We start from the raw sequence: 24,502 nt of genomic DNA on the forward strand, positions 1-24,502 counted from the left end.
CACACTATCCAAAACCGTACATCACCTCCACATCCCTCTATCTGACTCCTTACACATATTCCGACCCAAACCAACATTCAACCACCGCCCAAATCTCAGAGTTAATTGAGCTTATCCTAGATAACTTCAACAAGAAACGGGAACCATTACGAATCAAGCTGGCAGCAGTAGACATAGCACAAAGCATTTGACACAGTTCCAAGACACATTCTTAATTGTAAAATATGAGATGACTGGCCAACTTCCTCTTAAACATGCTAAGGTCTTCTACCAAAACAACTGTTCAAAATTGAATATACTGTCTAACGATGTCCCATAGGACTCAGTCTTTTCATCACATTCTAACCTATCCCTATTCGCCCTGCCATACTCTCCCCCATCAGTAGCAGTACCGTCAACGACTTGACAACAGCTTCGCAACATTCCAAACGCTGGCCAAAAATAAACATGATTTGGGTCATATCGACGCTAGTGTCCCTGTTCATTAAAGAAATAAAGAGAGAGAGAGAGAGAGAGAGAGAGAGAGAGAGAGAGAGAGAGAGATGGAGAGATGAGAGCGGGCACCATTCTCATCATAGCGAAAACATGTTTTTCAATTACTGACTCGCCTTGGAAAAATATAATACGACACTGTGCCATGGCATCCCAAGTCAACTTAAGAGTTTTGGGCTGCTTGGCTGCCTGTCATTGGTATTTACTGGCATCAAGGTTCTAATTTTCGTCGTTTGAGGAAGCCCTTAACACCTTTCCTAGATTTTTTATTTTTGTTACACCTCATTGTAGTCTTTGTGTTGCATAAATACTTTCAATGCTGCTATACTCTGCATTACTATTGTACGAAAAGATATTAACCACCCTATCCAAACGTAAATAGCTATGGACGAGGTCTTAGGAAGCTTCCTTAACCGATGAGAATGTGAGCCCTACGCATCTAGCCGCAAGTTCAGGTCCGTCGGGGCTTCTCATTATCTGTTTGTCAACTTGAGAAGGAAGGTGCTCCACGGAGGAATGTGCTAAGTGTTCCTTTGTTTGCTGTTGCCATCCATGGTATAATAGATTCCCTGCAGGAAGGAATGTCTTCCTCCCTTTAGGTGGATGACTATGCAACAGGGTTTTGTTGGGCCCTGGATGTCTGATGAGAGAAAAATGCAGCCGGCATTGGAAAGGGTCGCTAACTGGGCGGACCAGAGAGGTGTTTTTCCTCGAACAATACTGTAGCTATGCATTTTTTGTCAGAATCGAGGGAATGCACCCAACCCCGACTTATTTCTGCATATGCGTTGGCTAATAGTGTCTGAAGGAGACCAAGTTTAGTGGGTTAATATTTGAGTGCTGGCTGACTTGGGTTTCACATCTGAAACTTCTAAGGGTGTTTTGTAAGCATGCAGTGAATTAGTTAAGGGTACTGTCTCGAACTTCGTGGGATGCAGACCAAGTCACTCCTACAACCGTATCAAGCCTTATTGAGATCTAAACTTGTGTAGGGTTGTGAGGTGCACACCTCTGCTACTAAACCGCAGTTTGGTGTTCTCGATCCTGTGCATCATGCTGGTTTGTGACTTGCTACTGGTGTTATCATATCCTCGCCGATTTCTAGCTTGTAGGTGAAGGCTAGCATGCCTCCCTTGAATCTGCAGCGCAGATTATTTATCATTCGTTGCTGGAATCATGTGAGACATATGTCAGACTCACCTACAGCTATTTGTGTCACAGCAGTCTTTTTTTTTTTTTTTTAGTATTATGATTCTCATCCACACACTCCACATCCCTCTAGATACAGAGTCAGGCAGATTATGGTGGACTTGGGCCTCTCTGTAGTGCCTGTCTGTCCTGTCTGGCTACCTAGTTTCGCTCCATGGTTCCTTCCAGAGTAGCAGTTCTGCAGATTTTGAAGGCATTAAGTCTTTAGTCTCTTCCCAGACTCTTCAGTTATTTTTGGAACGTTCATCCACGCACCGAGGCACCGACCTTGTATATATAGATGGCTCGAAGTCAGACACTGGTGTCAGGTTTGGGATGGTGTTTCCATATTTTGTGAGGGAAGGAAGCTTTATCCAAAAACATCTATTTGTACTGATGAATTGCCTGCTCTCATTTTAGCTTTTAAAATTATTTCAGCACACGAAAAAAATGTCTTTTAAGGTGATTCTCAAAGCGCCATTTTGACCCCTGAGCGTTTTAATTCATCTCATCCCCTGGTCCTTCCCGTTTTTTAATATGTTTCCTAATTCAGTGACGAGGTAAACTACTCCAGTTTTGCTGGGTTCCTGTGCTTGTTGACATGGACAGCAATGATAGGGCGAATACATTTGCTATGTTGCGTGTTCTCTATGAACCCCTGGGAACTACCCACTTCCTGCTACCGATATGACTCCTTCCTTGAAGTCTGCGATTCGTACCTATTCTTAAAGACAGTGGGATGTTGCTGTCTATAATAAATTAGAGGAGATGCCCCAAAGTGACTTCAGTGAAGGATCTCCCCTCCATGCCTCAGTGATCAGAGGTGGCTGTTGCCCTGCTTCGCACTGGACACTTACGGCTCACTCATGAGTGCCTTATGTATGGTGGGACTCATCAGTATTGTGATGACTGCATGGTTCCTCTTACTGTCTGTCATTTGCTGGTCGAGTTCCCGAGTCTGGGGGACAGTTTCATAGGTTTGTCTATAAAGATGGGAGCTGATGGAGCTTACTATCTGTCTTCTAAGGCTTACATTTTCGTTGGTTAAGCAGGGTTGCTAGCGCCTCTTTCTTTACAACTTATTTTGCCTCTGACGCTTCATTTTCGTCTTTTATGTTATCTATGTCATTCTAATGCCAGTACTTATTCCAAAAACCGCACACAACAGAAATTTAGCGTATCATATGAAACATTAAACTGTCAAGGAAAAGGTGCTCGGAAGCTTCCTTAACCGAAGAGAATAATGAACCCATGCTTGAAGAAACCTCTTGCTCACCGGCTCTTTATAGTTTTTTTTTTTTTCTCTCTCTTTTTTTACGATCTTTACCGTATTTTTAATGCTGTTTGTTCCTGCAAGGAGATATTGCTTCCATTCTAATATGCAGGTGTTGACGCTTTTTCTGCGTCAAATGACCGAGTTGTTGCAGTTCAGTTCAATCCAGTTACTGGGCAACTTAAGTACAGTAATTCACGGTGCTCTGACTAATGTAGGATAACTTTTCTTAGCCATCTTTATTCTCATTTTCTTCACAAAGACAAGATCACATTCATAAGGTCATTGCCAGTAAACCCCTGTTGGTCATTTACTTACCATTTTTTTTGTCGGAATCGTGTTAAATCTGCCTTTTGCTTTATCAAGCAATTCCGTAAAAAATAAGAGGACATTTCTCAATATATTGTTATTGTACTGTACATTTCCCATTTCTTTCACTCCCTGCAATCTGTTAACCCAAGACAATATAATAATTTACCAATGGTTGAAAACCCCAAATTATGACGAAAAGCTTAAATATTTACACTGTGACTCAGCATGACAACACACACACACACACACACACACACACACACACACACACACACACACACACACACACACACACACACACACACACACACATACACACACACACACACACACACACACACACACACACACACACACAAACAAACAAACAAACAACTTATTTAAAGCTGTCCTTCAACTGCAGAAGGCGACGGCTACTATACTCACAAAGATGGTGTGTTTTTCAGTCTTTGGTGCAAACGTGTGTGACTGCGCAGACCAATTCTGGATCCACAAACTTTGCCACAGTCGGCATGTAAAGTCCGGGTTTGCTGGGAGAACTCCCTTTTCGTTGTGCCTCCGTTGTCTCTGCTCTTCTCTGGCCAATTTCCGAGCTTCATCGAGATGAATAGTTCCTTTCCTGCAGAAGGCATGCCACTGATTTCTGTCAGAGGCATTGGTTTCAAGCTATTTTGGTATGATGCTGTATTTCTTTAGAGTTGTTCTTATATTATCTTTACGTCTCTTCTTCTGTCCCCTTTGCGTTGAGGCGTGCTCTGGGGAGTTGGCCATACAGAACCTGGTAGGGAAGGTGGTGCTCAGGCATGCGGAACACGCGTCCGACTCATCTAAGCTGTGTTTTTTTTTTTTTTTTTTTTTTCTGCCAGCATGATTCCTATGCTGGTTAACTTTGCCCCGTGAAAAATTTGTGAGTGAGGGACTTTATCCTGCCATGTGTGTCTTAGGATGCACTGTAAGATTCGGATGTGAAGACTTGCAAGCTGTTTGATGTGACGCTGGTAAGTAGTAAAGGACTCAGCACCGTATAAGAGGTGGAGAGGCATACAGCTGTGTATACTAATACCTTTGTCTCGATTATCAAGTTGGTGTTTTCAAAGACTCTGGATCTGAGAAGCCCACAAGAGGCTAAGGCGTGGCTGATTCGTGCAAGGACTTCTCCATCAACGTTATGCTTATCTGTGAGAACACTTCCAAGGCAGGTAAAATTCTCCACCTGCTTTACGTCCTCACCATTTATTTGAATTGCAAGAGGTTCTGCTAAATTGTTTCCCGAAGATATAATTTCTGTTTTACTGACATTTATTTGGAGCCCCACTGCCTGGATTATGTTGGAAACAACAGTGAGACTGTGTTGTATGGCTTCTGGAGTATGTGTTTGAAGACGTCTGAGATTAAATAAGTTACCATCAAGACGGAACTGGATTTTTATTCCATCATCAGGGTTCATTTGTTGGTGACTTAAAAGGGTGACTGCAGTGAGCTAGATGCTGAAAATGACAGGAGCAAGGACACGTCCTTGATTTATGCCCACATCCACATCGAAAGGTTCGGATTTGCTCCCACCTACGGACACACAAGCAATCATGTTGTCATGTAAACTCATAAGAATGGTAAGAAATTTGTCTGGAACTCCATATTTTGGAAGAGCATTCCATAAAAAAGTTCTCTGTTGACAGTATTAAATGCTTTTGCAAGGACGATGAATGCAATGTACTAGTCACGGTTCTGCTCGTAGTACTTCGTTCTTTACAATATCCAGATTGTGTTTCAGGAAGTGTTAGCTCAGGCAAATGTTTTATCAGTCTGGATAACATTAACTTGGCTAGTACTTAGCTAGCATTCACAAGAGGGAGATACCTCTACTGTTGTCACAATTTGTGTGGCCCTTTTTCTTCTTGTAGATGGTTACAGTATCAGAAGCAAACCATTAAGGTGGAGTCTGTTCTTGGTTCCAGATAGTATCAGATTATGGAGGCCCTGGTGAAGTAACTGGCCACCCCCTTTCATCAGTTCAGACGGTGTGCCATCAGGGCCAGGGTTTTAAATTTTTCTTAGAGTTCGGATGGCCTGAACAGTTTCTGCAAGTGTAGGTGGGACATAGAGATCTGCCGCCTGAGGAGCATTTTGGAAGTTACCAAGGATATTGCGGCCCACAGATTTCTTCGATTCTGTGAGATATTGAAGAGTTGTGCCCATCTTTCTTGAATTGCTTGCTTGTCATTCAGGAGCTCTCCTTCGGCTGATCAAAAAGGGTTTATGTTGTGTTTGGTTGGCCCATGATGGATTTAAGGGGATTTGTAGAACCCATGTTGGTGGTTAATATCAGTCAGTCTCTGCAGCTCTTCTGCTTGCTCAGTCCACCATTTGTTCTCCATGTCATGCAGTTTCCTCTGGGTTTCACTCCTGAGATTCTGGAATTCAGTTTTTAGGGTTAAGGAGCTAGGATGAGCCAACCAGTTATGTGCTCTGTTTTTCATTGCAAGAAGGTCATGTATGCCCTCAACATTTTCATCAAACCAGTCATTATGGTGGTGAGTGGAGATGCCAAGAGTTTTCTCTGAAGTGTTCAGGAGCAGTGTCTTAATGTTCAGCCACTCTGCATCAAGGTTTGTTGCGTTGTTGTTCTGATCAAGAGGTGGACATTGAGAGAGCTTGCCTGTAATAGTGCTGCAGAAGGTGTTACAACTTGCCACATTATTTAAACTGATACAGTTTAGTTTTTTCGTGCATGGTCTGCGGTGCATTTGTGGGCGTATGATTTTTTCCAGTTTGGTGACTATTAGGATATGGTCTGTTGAGCACTCAGCACCTCTCACAGCTCGGGATATAAGAACTTCTCTTCGATCTCGCTGCCTTACAACGACAGTCAATTAGGCGCCAATATCTAGATTGTGAGTGCGTCCATGTGGTCTTGTGTTTATTCGCATGTTGAAAAATGGTGTCGGTGATGACCAGTCTGTGTTCTGAGCATAAGGAAAGCAGTCTAAGGCCATTGTTGTTCGTGTTACCAACACCATGGCAGCCTATCATGCCACACACACACACACACACACACACACACACACACACACACACACACACACACACACACACACACACACACACACACACACACACACACACACACACACACACACACACACACACACGGCGCCAGTGGACAAGGCAGTAGGCCTCTTCACAGGGAAGATAAACATCATCTGTTTGTTTCCTCAACATTCAAAGTGGGCCAGTGTACTCTGGAAAACATTTGTTTATATGTTTTCTTTCCTTCACTAAGCAAATTACAGCTATTTTACAAATGGCCTGATAAATCCTCCTGCTCATGGCGTTTCACCTAATTTCATTTCCTAGTTCCACAATCTTTTCCTCTAAGGAGCCTCATCTCTCCTTCCACCAGAACTAAATTGTCTCAGACTACCAACAGCAACTTCCAGTTTTCCATACGCTTAATTCGAAGTTTGAAAGATGTCGGTTGAGCACACAGCACATGACCGTGTCCGTGCTCACGTTACTGATCAGGAATAACCCTAATCATGTATGTACTTTATCTCTCCCCTGTCTTACTGACTACCCAAAATTCTAGAAGCAACTCTGGTCAAACCTACAAGACTCTTTCAGTTCCAATTCCAGTTGCTGTGAAATCTTCACCTTGGGATATTTTAATTATCACTACACACACACACACACACACACACACACACACACACACACACACTCACCCAGTGACGGGTCGTCCGCCATCATCATGCCAGGGTACTCCTGCCACCAGCGGAACCGTGTGTGCCGGGTTCGCGCCCCCGCGGGCAATGGGATGAAGAATGCGCTCCTCCTTACAGACAAAAGATAATACATTTTATAACATACTGATTTAAAGTTAACTGTACATAAGATTACAATAAAGTACATTACAGTTTAAATTACATAAGATGCATAATAATAAATTATTCTGCTACATTAATATTCCCATTCTCCTCTCCCCATTCAAATAAGTGTGAGCGCGCGCACACGCACACACACACACACACACACACACACACACACACACACAACAATATTGATCACGCATGGTGCAATACCCTGTTGCCACAATATCAACATTTTTATGCAGATATGAGACTAATCAAGCTTCAGCTTGAGGGGCTCTCAGTGGAGCGCATCTCTCCTACAAGAGCAACGTAATTTCCAAACTACACTTCACAGTGGGTTAGGTTTTCTCATCACTGATTAGGGTTCCACAAAAAGTGTTTTCCTGATCCAGAATCTGTAATACTATCGGGATCGGTCCCAGAAGTTAATCGATTGTTCCCTGGGACATGGGCTTTCTTCCGGCCAAATTTAGTCTAAATCTCTCTTTTAGTTTTTGAGTAATCCTGCTAACAGACAAACAAATTAACGAAAAAAAAAAAAGGTGGGGGGGTGAAAACATACTCTTGTCGGAGAGAAGAATGAATACTCGACTTTAGGAAGGTTTAAAATTCCAGTACTGTCACATTTCATTCTGTTTTGCCACTCAGAATTGGGATTACTATTTAACTCATTATAAGGTAAGTAGACTATAACACCAGCCGAACAGGCGGTGTTCCCGAGGTGGATGGCAAGGTGGTGACAGGGAGAGCTGGAGCTCTCGTTTCGCCAGCCCTCAGGACCTGTTCCTGACCATCTTACGTTGTTGAACATTTTCACTGTTGTCATTAACACAAAGAGTAAGCCAGCATACTCTCACAAACATCTAGCTCCAACTGCCTAGACCAAATTACATGCACATTACACATCACACCTTCTGTTACATCCCTCCCTTAACAGTGGCTGCTACAGTATTAAGAAACAATGCCATGGTACCTCGGACCTCACAAGGCTTTCCTGGTCATCAGGCAACTGTGTAGACAGCGGCTGTTGCCACCAAAAATCATGCTCGTCAGCGGAGAAGTGCGGGTTCAGCTTTATTTTTACCATCTCCGTCGTCTTAGTACTAATCTGAATTCTGTTCACTTCCTACTTGAATCTACAGCCCCTGTAGCCCTATTCCTCACAAAAACTCAAATTTCTTCCTCTGCTGACTTATCCCCACATAGTTTTCCTGGTTACCATCGCCTAACTTTCGTGACAAGGGTGGCACGGGTTGCTACATTAAATCAGAATACACAGTTGATACAGCCATCAATTTCATTTCTGCTAATTATGATGACTAATTTTACAACCTAACTACCTTACTATAACTAAACATATCTGTATAGTTTACCGTTCCTCTAATGCCTCAGCAGAACCTAGCGTATTTGAATTATATCTACACAACTGATCAACTCAAATCTAACCTTTACTTCTGCAGTTACCATATTGGATGATTATAACGTCCATAATGTAGAATGGTTATTTCATTCCACGGGGACTGACGATATTAGTCTGGAATGTGAGCTATTTGCAGAATCGTTTAATCTCCAGCAACCGATAAAAAACAACCAACCACAACACTAGATAATCCTGACCATAACGCCTATTCCTGACAAATAATCCAGATCGATACAGGGTAGAAGTACTGTAACCACTTGGATCCTCCGACCACACTCTCATCAAAGCTTGATTCGTCAGTTGCCCTAAACCTCCCCCTTCTGAACCTGTCAGGGTGACCACATGGCATTCTGATAGGGTAAACCGGGATAAATTTTGAAATTATCTTGCTGATATTCCATGGCAGTCTTTTTCTCCACTGACATCAGTTCTTCCCAGTCCCACATTAATGACTTAATATAAGCTGGTGTGGAACTGTTCATACCTTGTCAACAATTTGCTGAAAGATCGGACTTCCCCAAATGGTTCGACAGTAACTGTGCCACAGCAACGACCCAAAGCTCTTTGGTATACAGCTCTCACTTAAAGCTGAAACTACCGAATCTCTCAGTCACTTTAAAATTGCTTGAAACCATACAAAAGCAGTAATAAATCTCGCAAAATCAAACTTTCTTCACAACCAAGCATCCAAACTCTTAAATAATCCACATAACAAGAGAATATTCCGATCAATTCTCATTTTTCCCAACAGTAACTTTAATAAATCATCATCCATTCCACCACTAAACTTGATTCTGTTCTAAATTATTAAGACCACGCATGTGTACTTTTTCATTCACTAATTCTTGGAAAGACGTCAACATCTACCCAGTTCCAAAGAAAGGAAGTTCGTCTGATCCCTCTGATTACAGACCAATGGCTATCACATCTTCTCTTAGTAAAATTTTTGACACTGTCATTGATAAACATACTGCTGAACATCTTGATTCCAACAACTTAATTAGTGATAGACAGTATGGTTTTCGCCACGAAAGACTTGCTGTTGATATACTCAATTTTTTTACACCTACCACCCATCGGTCATGACCAGCACGGAGAAACCCATGCAGTAACTTTTGATATTTCTAAAGCTTTTGACAGAGTGTTGCACCGTTTCCTGTTATCCAAGCTCCCTTACTACGGTCTATCATCCTTTGTCCCAATGTTTCCTCATATCTCATCAACAGAAAGATAAGAGTAAAGGTAAATGATGTATATTCCAACTTCCACTCAGTTAATGCCGGCGTGCCACAAAGTTGAGTCCTGGGACCAATCTTGTTCCTCATTCATATTAATAATCTCTTGTCAGTCGCCCATAATCCATTCGACCATATGCAAATGACTCAACGTCCACAATTCCCTCACACTTAAACACCAATTCACAAAGTCTGATATCTCTAACTGCCAACTCAGCACAGCAATCTCCTTAAATTAAGACATCCTAGGTCAATGAATGAGGACAAAATAACATTGTCTCAATGCTAGAAAAGCCAAATATATCCAATTTACTAGTAGAGAAGTATTGCCTGATCCCTATATTACCTTCAATGCAATATTCCTACGTAACTCTAAAACTACTGAAATTCTAGGCGTTTCCTTTAACACTACCCTCAGTTGGACCTCTCATGCTAGAGCACTTGCTAAAACTGCCTCAAAGAAGCTTGGCTTATTGTACAGAATCAGTAAGTTCTTCACTGGCGAGCAGTTAGGTATAGTTTACAAGCGTCATGCGCGCTCTCAGCTGGAATATTGCTCACCCTTGTGGAGTGGATGTGGAGAGATTGCACTAAAACAACTTGACAATATTCAGAACAAGGCTGCAAGAATATTAGTTAATGAACAACCCCCCTACAAGTAAGAAAGAATGTTGTCTTCCTTGCATTATTTTACAGATACTTTTATGGCATATGCTCAGGCAAAGTTGCATCCATTGTGCCACCTCTCCATGTCTTCCCCCGGGCTACACGGGCATCTGGTCGCGCTCATAACTTGAATGTCACACTACCATACTGTAGAACTACTGCCTATCACAATTCATTTATTCCCAGAACTGCTCTTCTTTGGAACTCGCTTCCCCAGATTAGTTTCCAAGCAGCTCAAGTCTAACTATTACAGACTTTTTTTTTTTTTTTTTTTTTTTTAATGAACAGAGGACACCTGTAATCTGGTGAATGGATTTTTTAAAATTAGTTTTTCCTTTCTCTGTTAATCTGTTGTTAAAGAAAAATACTGAAGGAGTCAGACTGCAATGGTTTTCCACCTCGGTGGGGCCATGGCTAGATTTTAAGGAGGCTACGGTGGGCTGTTTTATAATGGACATTTCTCATTCGTGATTCTTATATAAACACATGCTTTATTACTTTGCTGATTTGACAGAAGAGGATTTATATTCATTTCTGTCTTTTTCTTTAATCATTATCAGAATGTATTATTAATGTTTTCGTAAATGGTTCTTAGTTTTCACTTTCAGCCGATTGGCCAAGTCCTGTAAGATTGAGAATAACTGATCGAACCAGCGCAGTTTATTGTTCATCACTATTGTGGGGGTTTGTGAAAGACTGAAGGTGGACTGTGAGGATTCTGAGAGTTCTCCAGTTGGAATGGAGTGAGAACGACTGGGCAGATGAGAATGGAGTGTGCCCATGCCACTTATTTCTTCTGTATGATGATGTCACTTTCACTTTACTGTGATTACCCGCCATGTGATTTTGTTTATCAAGCTCGGGATAAACTTCGCAGTTAAGTAGACCAGGATGTAATATACGTTAAAAGCATTTCAGGCATATTTCAATAAGTACACACATATGTAATCGACATAAAGATACAAAATCAAATTACCGCTTGGATAATTGGCTCCGCCCAAGATTTGAGATTGGAACTGTCTTAATAATAAAACTAACATACGAGCATCAAATGCCGTTCATTGTAAGTGAGCTTCTGACCTGTTGATGGTGTGAGGTGCTTCGATCTGCTGCAGTGATGTCCAGGTCTGGCCATTGTCCACTGAATACTCCACAACAACATTGTCGCGTGGCACTCGCCCCGCCTGGCATCGCCCTCCAGCCTCTGATGACCCAATTTGCAGGTTGAATACCAGGTACCTGAAAGGCCACAACGTGTTGTTACACATCCAGCTGAGTATCACTGCTAACACAAGTACTGTTCACACTCACTTTGTAGTTGATGCAGTATAATTCATTTGGAGATTTAAAGCTACTTAAACGATACTCATTTGCCTTACAAGTAACGTGTTATTTTGCTGAAAGATGTTCTGTGACAGAAAATCCTTTCATCGTTCGAGCGCACCGAGAAAGAGAGAACACAGCCAAAGTTTGCTCCCCAGCCCACTGGGTGTGTGGAGTTATAAATTGGGGGCGCTGCCATTCGTGCAGTTTTGTGGAAATACTGAGTTTACATACAAGACATGCTTTGTATAAATCCTCATTAAAAAATATTACCGCGTCAATTATACTTTCTCAGCTTCAGATTTTTTTTATCAAATATTGCAAAAGGAATTACCACAGCGCTGAAGTCATTTAAGGTAGGATTTTTTAGAGTAGTTCATTTGTTTGGATATCCTTAATAACATTAGAATTGCCACTTAAATAATGAAAACTAATTCAGATAGAACGATTAGTGTGACCGATTTAGTTTGGTACTGTCTGGTACCTTTGTCTCCAAACGCGAAGTGCGCAAATTAGAGCTTGGAGCAAGTCATGATTTGCTTATTTTTGAATTGAGGAAAGGAAACGACAAAATGAACATCACTTCATGCAAAGAAAAACTGTGACACTATTATGAAAAGTATTGAACTTTATGACACCATTGCTGAGCATCATTTTTCATCAAAAGCTACTCAACTACAATGCTGTATATTCCGCTCGCATGAACACATACCACCCATTACCCAGTTGACTTAAAGCACTGTTCCTGCCAGCTAAACTCTCTCCTTTGCCGATCTGGCACTATGAAAATGAAGATGATTAAAGAATTAGTTCCCGTAGACAATTTTACTTCACTCTTAAGAAATGTAACATACAAGTTCTATAGAACTATTGTTGTCAATACCTGCAAAGAATGGTCCAGCTGTGATCCCGTGGAGTGAACGGATTCGATATGTCTCATCAAGCTACAAGTATATGAATGTTTTCCCGCACTTCGCACAGACAGTGAGATACGGTGGTGATATAATGTCGTATTCTCGCTGCCTTAGATTTTGCCATAAGTCTAGTAATTTGTTTTTCACATTACGCCCTTGATATCCTTTAACCTATTATTGATGCAAACTGTCATTTTGAAACGGTATTTATAACACACACAAGGGAATATGAGGGCGTAACATGCAAAAACTGATCGGTAAGAAAGAAGTGCTACCAAGATTCGTATGTTCTGGAGAATGATGTTCAGAAATAGGCGTTACCCTTATAACAGTTTATCCTACGATCGATAATATGAGTATTAAATGTGACTTTCAGTCTAAAATATCACAAGGGAACTCTTTTGTTAACTTTTCCGACAAAAGTTGAGGATCTAATCGCTACAATATAAACATGGATATAGTATGGGCTTGTCGTAGAACGGATAATAAATAACTAAGCCAAGAGAGAAGCAACCTAGAGATGGAATGTGAGGACGATATAAAACGAATAAAGATTAAATCTGTACCTATGGTGTGCTACTAGGGAAGTAGGTGAAAATGAAGAGAGTAAAGATAAGCAACGAAATGACACAGACTGATGGAGGTAGCTTGTTACTCAAACTTGATTTTATGCCACACCTGGGGTTGGGCCACACTTGGTGTTATGCCTTCAACAGCGGCTGGGATATAAGTAGGGGGGTGCTTGGATGGGGGAATCAATGACTGTTTCACTGGGTTCACTCCTCATAATTTTCCCTGCCTTTGTGTTAAATTTTCCTGTCATGCGGTGTTACACAGTTAATCCTTTAGCTGCGAAGAATCACTATGACCTGAATAAAATCACATGTCGACAGCTGCGGTACAATACCAAACTATTTATGCTCGATCAAAACGCTGAAATAGTTTTTAACTGTTCTGTCCCCGGGCTGTCTTCAGCAAAGTAAACGCATCTACTACTGCCTACATTAAATATAAAGTGGATTAGTTACATGAAATGAGCAGAGAATTGGATTAGGATGTTAATGAATACGCTGGCTTACTTGACGAATCTGGTGTCCATTTCTTTAGTGGTGGCTGTTCTGGGTCCAGCACCGGAGAAGAGGAGTGTTGAGCCACTGTGCTTGGCGCCGCAGCCCTGCGCCACCACAGCGCCCTCTGTCCGCTCCCACCATCCCGACACACCACCCTCGAAGTCGTCCTCCATCCACTGAGATGGCTTTTCCGGGAACCTTCCACAGTATGTACCTTCGGAAGCAAAAAGCAATTATTAACACCTCCAATCTGACATATATATATATATATATATATCTATATATATATATGGTGAGTGGAGTATGCCTGCTGAGATAGATGAGAATGGGAGTGCGTTAGTGGACATTTGTGCTGGGAGGGGGTTGGTGATAGCCAATACCCTCTTCAGGCATAAAATGATCCACTGGTATACATGGCGAGTGATGAGAAGGGTGGGTGGTGAACTGAATGAAAGGAAGGCAATGATAGATTATGTGTGTGTGGATGAAAGGATGCGAAGATGTGTAAAGGATGCAAGAGTGTATAGAGGTTGGGGGAGTGGACTTTCTGACCACTACTTGGTGGTGGCCAGAATTAGGATGCAAGTAAGATGGAGGAATAGAAGAAGGGAAAGACGAGAGGAAGGAGTAGTTGCAAGGAGAGTGGAAAGGTTACAAGAGGATGAGAAAAAGACAGAGTATAAGAGAGAAGTGGAGGAACGATTGGGCAAATATGAATTGGAGCAGATGGGAGACGTGGAAGGTGTGTGTAAGATATTTACAGAAGTATGTGCAGCATGTGATGTGGTGTGTGGAAGGAAGAGAAGACGGAGGGGGGTGCAAGGAACAGCGTGGTGGACTGAAGAGGTGAAACAGGCTGTGGCACAAAAGAAGAAAGCATACAATGAATGGATGAGAAATAGGGGCGTGGAAGAAGTTGAGAGGCGGAAGAGAGAGTTATATGTGGAAAGGAAGAGACAGGTGAAAAGATTAGTAAGAGAGAGTAAGAAGAGAGTGGATGAGGAATTTGGAAGGAATTTGAGTGTAAAGTGGAGGGACTGTAAGAAAATGTTCTGGAGAGAAGTGAAAAGACTAAGACAGGGTGGAAGTGAAGTTAGCAGGGAAGTGAAAGATAAAAATGGTAGATTACTAGTGAAGAAGGGAGAAAAAGTGAGCAGATGGAGAGAACACTTTAAGGAATTGTTGAACGTAGAGGATGGAAGTAATGCGAGTATAAGTGGCTGGGGAATGGCTGGGAGAAGGAGGGAGGTGAGAAGACAGGAAGAAATCAGTAGGATAGAAGTTGTGGAAGCAATGAAGAAAGTTAAATCGGGGAAAGGCCCAGGAATTGATGGAGTGTGTGGTGAAATGCTGAAGCATGGGGGAGAGATAGTAGTAGAATGGATGTGGAAGATGTGCAGATTGGCCTGGGAGGAAGGTAGAGTCCCGGAGGATTGGAAGTCAGGTATAATTATTCCCTTGTACAAAGGAAAAGGGGAAAAAGAAGTGTGTGGTAATCATAGGGGCATTTGTCTTCTTAGTATAATAGGAAAAGTGTATGGTAGGATACTTATAGACAGAGTTAGAGAAAGAACAGAGAAATTAGTTGGAGAAGAACAGGGAGGCTTTAGGAAGGGAAGAGGTTGTGTAGATCAGATATTCATTCTTAGATCTATAGTGGAAAAGTTTCTAGAGAAGGGAAAGAAGTTGTATGCGGCTTTCATGGATTTGGAGAAAGCATATGACAGGGTGGATAGACAAGGATTGTGGAAAGTGTTAAGAAAATATGGAGTAGATGGGAAGTTGTTGAATGCTGTGAAGAGTATGTACGATGGAGCGAAGGCTGCAGTGCGTGTGGATGGTGAACTAAGTGAATTTTTCTCTTTGAAAGTTGGGTTGAAACAGGGATGTGTCATGTCTCCATGGTTGTTCAATCTGTACATGGATGGGGTAATAAAAGAGGTACAAGGTAGGGTAGTGGATGTTGGAGTGGCCTTGGTGAGAGAGGATAGTGTTTGGAAACTCCCTGTACTGTTGTTTGCAGATGATACTGTGTTGTTGAGTGAAGACGAAGGGGAGCTGCAAGGCTTGGTGGATGAGTTTGAGAGTGTGTAAGAAACGGAACCTAAAGGTGAATGTAGGGAAGAGTAAAGTGATGGTCTTTGAGAGAGGTGAAGTTAGTGAATGTACAGCGAGGTTGGATGGTGAGGAATTGGAAAATGTGAGTACGTTTAAGTATTTGGGTAGTGTGATGAGTAAGGATCGAGGTTTGGAGGGTGAAGTGCTTGAAAGGGTACAGCAGGGAAGAAAGGTTGCTGGTTCCTTGAAAGCAGTGATAAGAAACAGGGAAGTGAGCATGGAAGTGAAAAAGTTACTACATGACAGTATTGTGATACCAACTCTAACGTACGGAAGTGAAGCTTGGACATTGTTGGAAGGACACAAGGCAAGAGTGAGAGCAGTGGAAATGAGTTATTTAAGAGAAGCCTGTGGAGTCACGTGGAGAGACAGGCTGACGAATGAGGATATAAAGGAGCGTTGTGGTGTGGATGTGGATGTGATAGGAAGCGTTATGAGGAACACACTGAGGTGGTTTGGCCATGTGGAGAGGATGGAGGGTGAAAGACTGACGAAGAGAGTGTATGTGAGTGAGGTGGAGGGGGGAAGAGGGAGGGGGAGGCCGAGGATGAGATGGAGGGATGGGGTGGAGAGGTATATGAGAGACGGGGGTGTGAGTTGGGAGCAGGGCAGTGAAATGGCGGGGGACAAGGCGACTTGGAGGCGATTTGTTTGTGGCCACCCCAAACGGGATTGAGGCGTCTGGCAATATATATATATACATATATATATATATATATATATATATATATATATATATATATATATATATATATATATATATATATATATATATATATATATATATATTCCTACGTTCAGACGATTTTACGAGTATTCAATTTAGTCATGGAAACAGATGTGTGAAACGGTTAATGATCACCGCAAGTGGTCCCTTCATAGTTGACAAAAAGTTAACAAAACGTGCACAGGTATCAAGAATAAGCTAAAGAAGAAGAAGAAGAGGAAAAGAAGCGAAAAACTAAAGAAAAGAAATACTGTACTTCATTGGATTCAGGAGACAGACGTCCTGCGACAAAGTCTGTCAATAACTGCAGGTAAGGAAGAGAATGCATCGGTTCAACAGGCATGAAATACCATTGTCTCTGTAGGATAAATATAAATGGCTAACATACTTGGGCCCAATGTAACTTTGTCATGAGCCTGCAGTCTAGTGTTTCAACGCCTGATTATCAATATCCTTTTTTCCTCCTCGACACATTATTACTTTATTATTGCATCGCGTCAAACCCTGAACTGGGAAAAAAAAAAAAAAAAAAATGTAAGAAAATGTAAACAGTTATCTCAGCCCATCATGGAAAAAGACACTGACCTGTGATTTGACTAACAGATGAACAATTTCAGCAGCACCACTGGGGATTCTACAGTCGGGTATAGAATGGGATGATGCGTCTAAAGCCCTGTTCACGGGAGGCGTTTTTAAACGGGGTGGCAGACGCCGCGTTTCCGTGGCGGAAGTAGTCAACCATGTGAAAACCTCGAACCGCTGAACAAACGTGCAGAGGAAATGTTGGATCGCGCGTTTGGACCAGTAGTTGAGATAAATGCACAGTAGCGCGTGTCCTGTACAGTCCAAACACTACCACTGTCTTTGCTAACGCGCATTAGGAAACGCGTGTCTGATAACGCCTCGTGTGCACCGCCGGATTAAGGGGGGGGCCCAAGGGGCCCGGGCCCTGGGCCACCCACCAAGAGGGGGCCTCCCACCAGAGCAACTTGTGTTCATTTCATTTCGTGTTTATGCATTACATATTACAGCATTGGATGAATAGTCCCCGTTCAGTATTTCCTAACTAAAAGTGTCCTATTTATATATTAGGATTTAGGTTACCAGTCTGTGGTGTATGCCATTGGGGGAGTTGGAAAGGGGGCCTCCCTTCCAAGCGGGCCCCGGGCCTCCCACATGCTTAATCCAGCCGTGCTCGTGTGAACAGGGCCTAAAAACTTACTTCATCCATCCATCCATCATCCAATCCTACACTGTCCCATGAGGAGTGTAGGAGCCCAGGGCTAAGCAGTTGCTCCCGACATTTAAGATGAGAGTGACCAGACTCACTCTTCCCCGAGTGGCATTACATGAGCAATCAACCCCAACCATCCCTTGGATATAAACCTTCACTGGCTCATTCACTTACCACTGTATATCTCAAAGGTAAATGGACATGTGGCATACGCAGTTGTTAATTTGCTAATATGTACCAGAAGAAACAAGAAAGAGTACTCAGAGTGTGCAACACCCGTGCACACCACCTGGTCTATGGGTCAAATCCATTTGACCGAGACTCTGACCTTCGACAAACAACTCAAAATCAAATAATTTCATTCTTAACTGACCTTTAATCCTTCCACCAACTTGGCTTTTGGAGGAACTAATGACCTGTGACTTTTTCCTGTGACCTCGAACAATAACTGTTTTTATAATCGATGCAAAGTTTAGTCATATTGGATAAAAGTGTTTAAGATGACCTTGCCATATATCCTTGATCTCTGACCTACTGTTCTCAAAAACAATAGGTCAACCTCTTGGGTGATCCTCTACTACCATGTTTGACCCAAATCAGACCCAAACTGTTATGGCTACTTTGTTCGCACACACAGTTGCACACACAGATTTTTAATTTTGCCCTGTGTCCTTGACCTTTGACTGACTGTTCTCATAACTGAATACCTTCACTCTTGCCTGACCACTAACCCTTCTACCAAGTTTGGTAAAGGGTGTACGAAGTCTGTTTAGCATATTCAGTCCCTAAAAAGCGAATTTTGCTAGAGAAGTGATTTTTTTTTTTTTTTTTTTTTTTTTTTTTTTTTTTTACACGATAGGTCCCAAGAGAAACATTCCTCATTAATACTGACAGATGATGAAGGATGCAGTTCTGTGCTGTTGCATGTTAAGGATATTCCTGTAGATGACTTTGGCGGATTGAAAGTTGGAGGAATGGAGATTTTGATGCATTAAAAATATCAAAGTTTCTTTTATTCCACTTAGAAATGACGGCTCAGTCAGAAATCATGTAGCTATAGCTAGGTTTCGTGATCGTTGAAGCAACTGCCGTGATGAACGTTGTAAGAACTCAGTGGCTAAGTGATATATGGAGTTATCAGCGTATGAGTGGACAGGACTTAATTTTCCGCTCGGATCGTAAATAAACAGAATGAAGAGTTGTGAAAGGACAAACCTGAGACCATCACTATGATAGCTTTAGAAAAAGAAAAGCGACAGTCTACAGAACAAATACAAAGGAAACTAGAGACGAAGACACAATAAATGGATAAAAATCGTAAGACTACAGTCTGGAAATTAAAGATTGGTGCCAGACACGTTCGGAAGCCTTTGGTTTGTCAAATGCAATAGCACAGATTTCATCAAAGTCCCAAAACAAAGATGACCAAAATTCTGAAAGTGTTTTGACGGAAGCTATATTGACGGTCAGAAAGGTTATGAGTGATCAGAACTGATTCATATGACTTTGGGAATGCTAAATATAAAACAAGAGGACGACAGTGTGAGGGTTGGAAGCAGTCTTTCTTCTTTAGCACCGGCTCAGTGAAAACAAACTTACAGCTGGAAGGGAAAGTACAAACTGATCGACAAAGGTTACAGCTTCCTTAGGCGGGCGTTAACACGGAATCGTGCGTTTTGTTTTTGTTTTGGTTTTTGTTTTTAACATCTGAAGAGATTATATTTCTAGAAAGTCGAACAATTGATTTCGCAGGATTCCTTCCAGAAATACATGAAATATGTGATTCAGGGATCTGTATGCGTTGATATCTTTTAAAACACACCTTCTTGTTTGCCAACAGCATGCGAGCATGCGTGATTATACAGTTCTCTCTCTCTCTCTCTCTCTCTCTCTCTCTCTCTCTCTCTCTGTATATACTCGTATATTAGGGTGGTCCTTAGGTATATAGTGAAAACTGAATATTGGAAATCGTCACTGGCCACCCCCAAGTATTGTGCCACTGATGTAAAAACATGGCATGTAAAATTTTTGTGAACATTGCCTCAAAAAATTCTGGTGCCCCAGCGGCCCTGAAGTTACTCCCTATATAGGAGAATGGGACCAGGGGAGCCTCTCACTGATCCGCAAGTGGGCGTGGTCATGGCTGGAAGGGCGGGAAAGGGACGGGAAGGGAGGAAAGACGCGGTGGCTCCTGGGTGGGTGGGGGTAGGGCTAGCGGGGAGGGAACTGGTCAGTCAGCAATGAGTCATTTCCCTTTTTACTAGTTTAGTGAACGGTCGTTTTGTGCATTATGAAGGTAAATAACATAGTTTTTCATCTAAGAAATTTTTCCAGGTGGTGAGTCATTCTTGAGGTTTGATTGCAATGGCTACAGCTGAGCTGGCAAACTGCCTTCTTTCAAGAAGGATGAAGACCACAACAAATGTAAGGAAGAAAGGGAAACCAGGTAGGAGACAGAGATTTGGTTGGATGGACAGTCTCTCACCCAGCTCACAGGTGGAAAGTTGCCATCTAACGGTGAGGACCCCCAGTGGCTGTTCTATTTTCTGTGGAAGGAAACGTGAATCCTACCGGATGCTGCAATGATCGTGGTCTCTGAGGTCACTGGATTCTGGTACTGTGCCAGAATTCCAGTGACACAGAGCATGCACAGGATCCCAAAAGCGGAAAATCTGTACATTGAATGGCGTTCCCTGAGCAATAGGAAGGACAGGAAGAAAGAGGTGGAAGAAGGGAAGTGAGCTGACTTCAGACTGAAGCTGAAGAACCTCTTCGACTTGGTGCACATTTATGCCATGAAGCTTTGAGGGACGAAGAGGACAAGGCATTTCCGAAGGCTCAAAGGAAGGAAGGCCACCAAGCCATCATGCTTGGTAATGTCTGAAAGCTGTCCAATACTGAAGCAAAGAAGCATGAGAGAGGAAGCTTCCCAAGTTTGGGAACTAAGAGGGCAGCGCGGCTGGCAGCATTGGAAGCTTCTGTTGAGTTGGAGAACTCTAAAGAAGGCAAAGAAGACAAAGACCCTGTTCCCTGACCATCCATGTCAGTTACCACATTCTCATCCAAACGACGACGATGCTGATCTCTTGCACCTGTCATCACTCTGGAGTTGTCTAATGCTCTGGACCACACGAAGACCAGCAACCACAATGCTGTCCACATCTTGGCTGCTGCAGCAACTGTGTATGGCAAGGATCCTTCAGTTATGGCTTTGAACTGGCAGAGCATTCATGGGGAGCAAATCAAGGCCCGTGGCAAGTAGGCAGTAGCTCTGCACTCATCCCTCAAGCCTAACGTTCCTCTCACTATTCACTGAGGCAAGAAGTTGGTTGCTGATGAATCTGGCTAAGAAGAGTTCGAATATTTACCTATCCTGGTGTCTGGAGAGGAAATTGTAAAGCTGCTGAACATCCCCAAACTGCAATCAGGAACAGGAGCTGACATGGTGGAGACGATCTTTGCTAGCTTGCAAGAATGGGACCTGGTGGATTCGGTGACAAACATGACCTTTGACACAACTGCTAGCAACACCCGAATTCACTCTGGGGTCTGCACCCCTTTGCACTCCCCTGCAGGAAGCACATCAGTGAGATCATCATCCAGAAAGTCTTTACAGTCTGTACTAGCATCATCACTTTAGGGCTGGACATCCCCCTCTTCAAGCGTTTCAAGCAGGGATGGACCTCCGTTGCAGGTGATTGCTTCGAGCTGCTCACCAACCTTCTTACCCGTTGCAACGAGGTCATCACCTTTTGCCATTTTCAACTCACTGCCGAACGGCCACGGGAAGGTTACTATGAGTTGCTCAAGCTCACGGTGATCATCCTTAGCAGAGTTCCTTCTCGTGGCTTCCACATTTCACGGCCTGGCACCTACCAAACTGCCCGTTCGATGGCCAAAATCATCTACTCAGTCAAGAATTACCTCTTCCACAGGCAGCTGAAGCTCATTGTGCAAGAGCTTGCCACATTCGAGTGGTTTGTCACATTTGTCCTCATGATTTACCTCCCTTACTGGTTCACAGCACCAGTTGCTGCATTTACTTCTTGGAACGACCCCAGGTTTCTTCAAGACATCCTGGACTACATTGACTTGGACTTCTCATCCACTGCTGCGAAGGCCTTCAGTCCTCATCTCTGGTACCTCTGTGAGGAGCTAGTTGGCTTGCCATTCTTCGACAAGTCCCTTACTTAGAAACAAAGAGGGCCATGGCCACAGCTCTGTGGAGAACAAGGGTGAGCCTGAGATGAGAAGGACTCTGGAGCTGTATGTGGCTTTCATTCGGGTGAAGAACCTCCCTGATTTTGTAACAAGCACCACTCGCTGTCTTCCGTTCTTCCTTGGCTCCTCCAATGGGTTCCTGGATGTTGACCCATCAATGTGGGTTGAATGAGATGACTACAAGAAAGCCAAGCAATGCGTCCAGTCACTGAAAGTCACGAACAACCTCACTGTGCGAAAAGTTGCGCTCCCTGTCATCACCGAAGACAACGAGCAGTGGCAATTCCTGTTTCAGGTCATAGAGGCTCATTGTCAGCGATTCCCAGACACTCAAAATGCAACCATGACCCCTCAGACTAGGCAACAATGAGTGGGGGATCTGTTCCCATGACATCCCCCCAACGAGGGGCTAATACTTACACTGTAAGGGGGACCTAGGTGCGCGGGCAAGGTATTCAGCCCAGGTGGCACAGAGTGTGAACTTCTGGGTGTTTGGAGCACCAGTAAATACTATAGTGGAAGACTGAAATTTTGCATGGAGAGTTTTTGTACCAAGAGGAACATAAGAGCTGGGTGGCCCATAAAATCTCTACGACTTTGAGAATAAGGACCACCCTAACATATATATATATATATATATATATATATATATGTGTGTGTGTGTGTGTGTGTGTGTGTGTGTCTCATTAGTCAGTGAGTAATGAAAATGAAATCTATGGTTCTCTGCCCGAGAGAATAATCTCTGTAATAAGCTGGGTACAGTCGGATGGCTCTCAGCCAGAGAAAATAAAAACAAAAAAGTATTGCCCGAAGGCCTTCCAGTAAGCAGCGCCGTGGTGTCATAGATGACACTTCTCAGGAGGGTCCTCTGGTTCTGTCCGAGCAGAAGGACTGGTTACGGAAATAAGACTGTGATTGGGGAAGTTCAAAGAACAAAGATTGACATGGCAAACAGAGGGTTTAATTATATGAATGATATCAGATATATTAGGGATTTCTCCAAGACGATCAAGGATAATGGTAAGTAGCTACACAAGGTTCTGTAGGTCATTTAGGATAAAACAGATGTAGTTTTGTTCACCATGTGGATCAGTGAAAGGAAAGGAGATTGAAAGAGAAAGTGTTCCACTTCACAAGATACATAGTCAAAGCTTAAGATTGTAAACAAGTGGTGCCAGGCACAACAAACTTCGCCCGCCAGCAATTATTTTAATGCTGTTAAATACTGAAATTTAGTGTCAGAATACAATTAAAGTCTAAAGCATTGGTGCGAAAGCTTTCAAGTTACATCCTCTGAAAATCCGTGATCTTGCGTTTGACCTTTCAAAATCACTCAAAGGTCATGGTGCCAAACGTAAGCCCATATGAGACCTCCTGTAACTTGGTAATAGTAAATATCTCTATTTTCAACGAGTTTCGAGCTATAACCCCCTGAATATCCATGACCTTTGAATTTGACTTTTCAAGGTCACTTATGGTCAAAGCTCATGGTACCAATTAAAAACCCATATGGGTTTTTAATTGGTACCATGACCTCTGTCCTTAAATGACCCTGAAAGGTCAAACTCAAGATCACGGATATTCAGGGGGCTATAACTCGGAACTGATTGAAGATCGGGATATTTACCATTATCGTGATACAGGAAGTCCCAGATGTGCTTTCATTTGGTACCAAGACCACCTTGAAAGGTCAAACGCAAGAGCACAGGTATTCAGACGGCTATAACTTGAAAACGGTTGAAAATAAAATAACTCCTTTCGGGTGAGGTTTGTTGTGTCTGACACCACTTGTTTGAGCAGGTTTCATATATTTGGACAAATTAGTGTTTCTCGTGTACTTGATGATATTAAATATTGTACTCTTTTTGTCAATGAACTAAACTGTGTGTGTGTGTGTGTGTGTGTGTGTGTGTGTGTGTGTGTGTGTGTGTGTGTGTGTGTGTGTGTGTGTGTGTGTGTGCGCACTGCACATTGACTCAGGTATAAGGTAGCGTGCATACAGGAAATGTGCTTCTTGGAGATGTACTTTGGTTGCTGTGATATTTTAAATGAATTATAAGAGGCTTTTGTCTGTGAAAAATGCTGCTTCTGATAAATAATGGGTCTCACAAAAATAGAATAAACACATGGTAACGTATCGATAATTAATATCGATTCTCTTTTGTATATTCATACGAGTATTATACATGAAAGTTGCTGAATTTCCTACACTAAGTCACCACAAGCTGCCTAAGAGTGCCGTTGATGGAGGCACTTTTCCCGAAGGTGATATTATGGAGGGAAGAAGGGCCTAATAAGGAGGTAAACTATTAAACATCATATGATGTTTAGAAAAATACTACTATTTTGTGGCGTCATAATGCATAACACGGAGTGGAGGGCAACATGACAATTGTCTGATGGGGAGTCAGTCGGTGATGTGAACACTTGCGACCACTCA

The 24,502-nt window shown here is 42.6% G+C and overlaps 1 protein-coding gene across 1 annotated transcript in view; it reads right to left on the minus strand.

Annotated features, from left to right (window-relative positions):
• Positions 1-24,502, minus strand: part of LOC145415017 (reelin-like) — a 492,696-nt gene that overhangs the window by 352,814 nt on the left and 115,380 nt on the right. Inside the window, exons 16-18 of the mRNA XM_080284434.1 lie at positions 13,772-13,976; positions 11,536-11,694; positions 6,988-7,097 (exon numbers count right to left, since the gene is read on the minus strand). Of these exons, the coding sequence (XP_080140560.1) occupies positions 6,988-7,097; positions 11,536-11,694; positions 13,772-13,976 (474 nt within the window). The remainder of the gene's footprint in view (positions 1-6,987; positions 7,098-11,535; positions 11,695-13,771; positions 13,977-24,502) is intronic.

Source organism: Coenobita brevimanus, chromosome 101 (genome assembly GCF_032717465.1).
Source record: "Coenobita brevimanus isolate Jiangsu-jjx chromosome 101, ASM3271746v2, whole genome shotgun sequence".
NCBI lineage: Eukaryota > Metazoa > Arthropoda > Malacostraca > Decapoda > Coenobitidae > Coenobita > Coenobita brevimanus.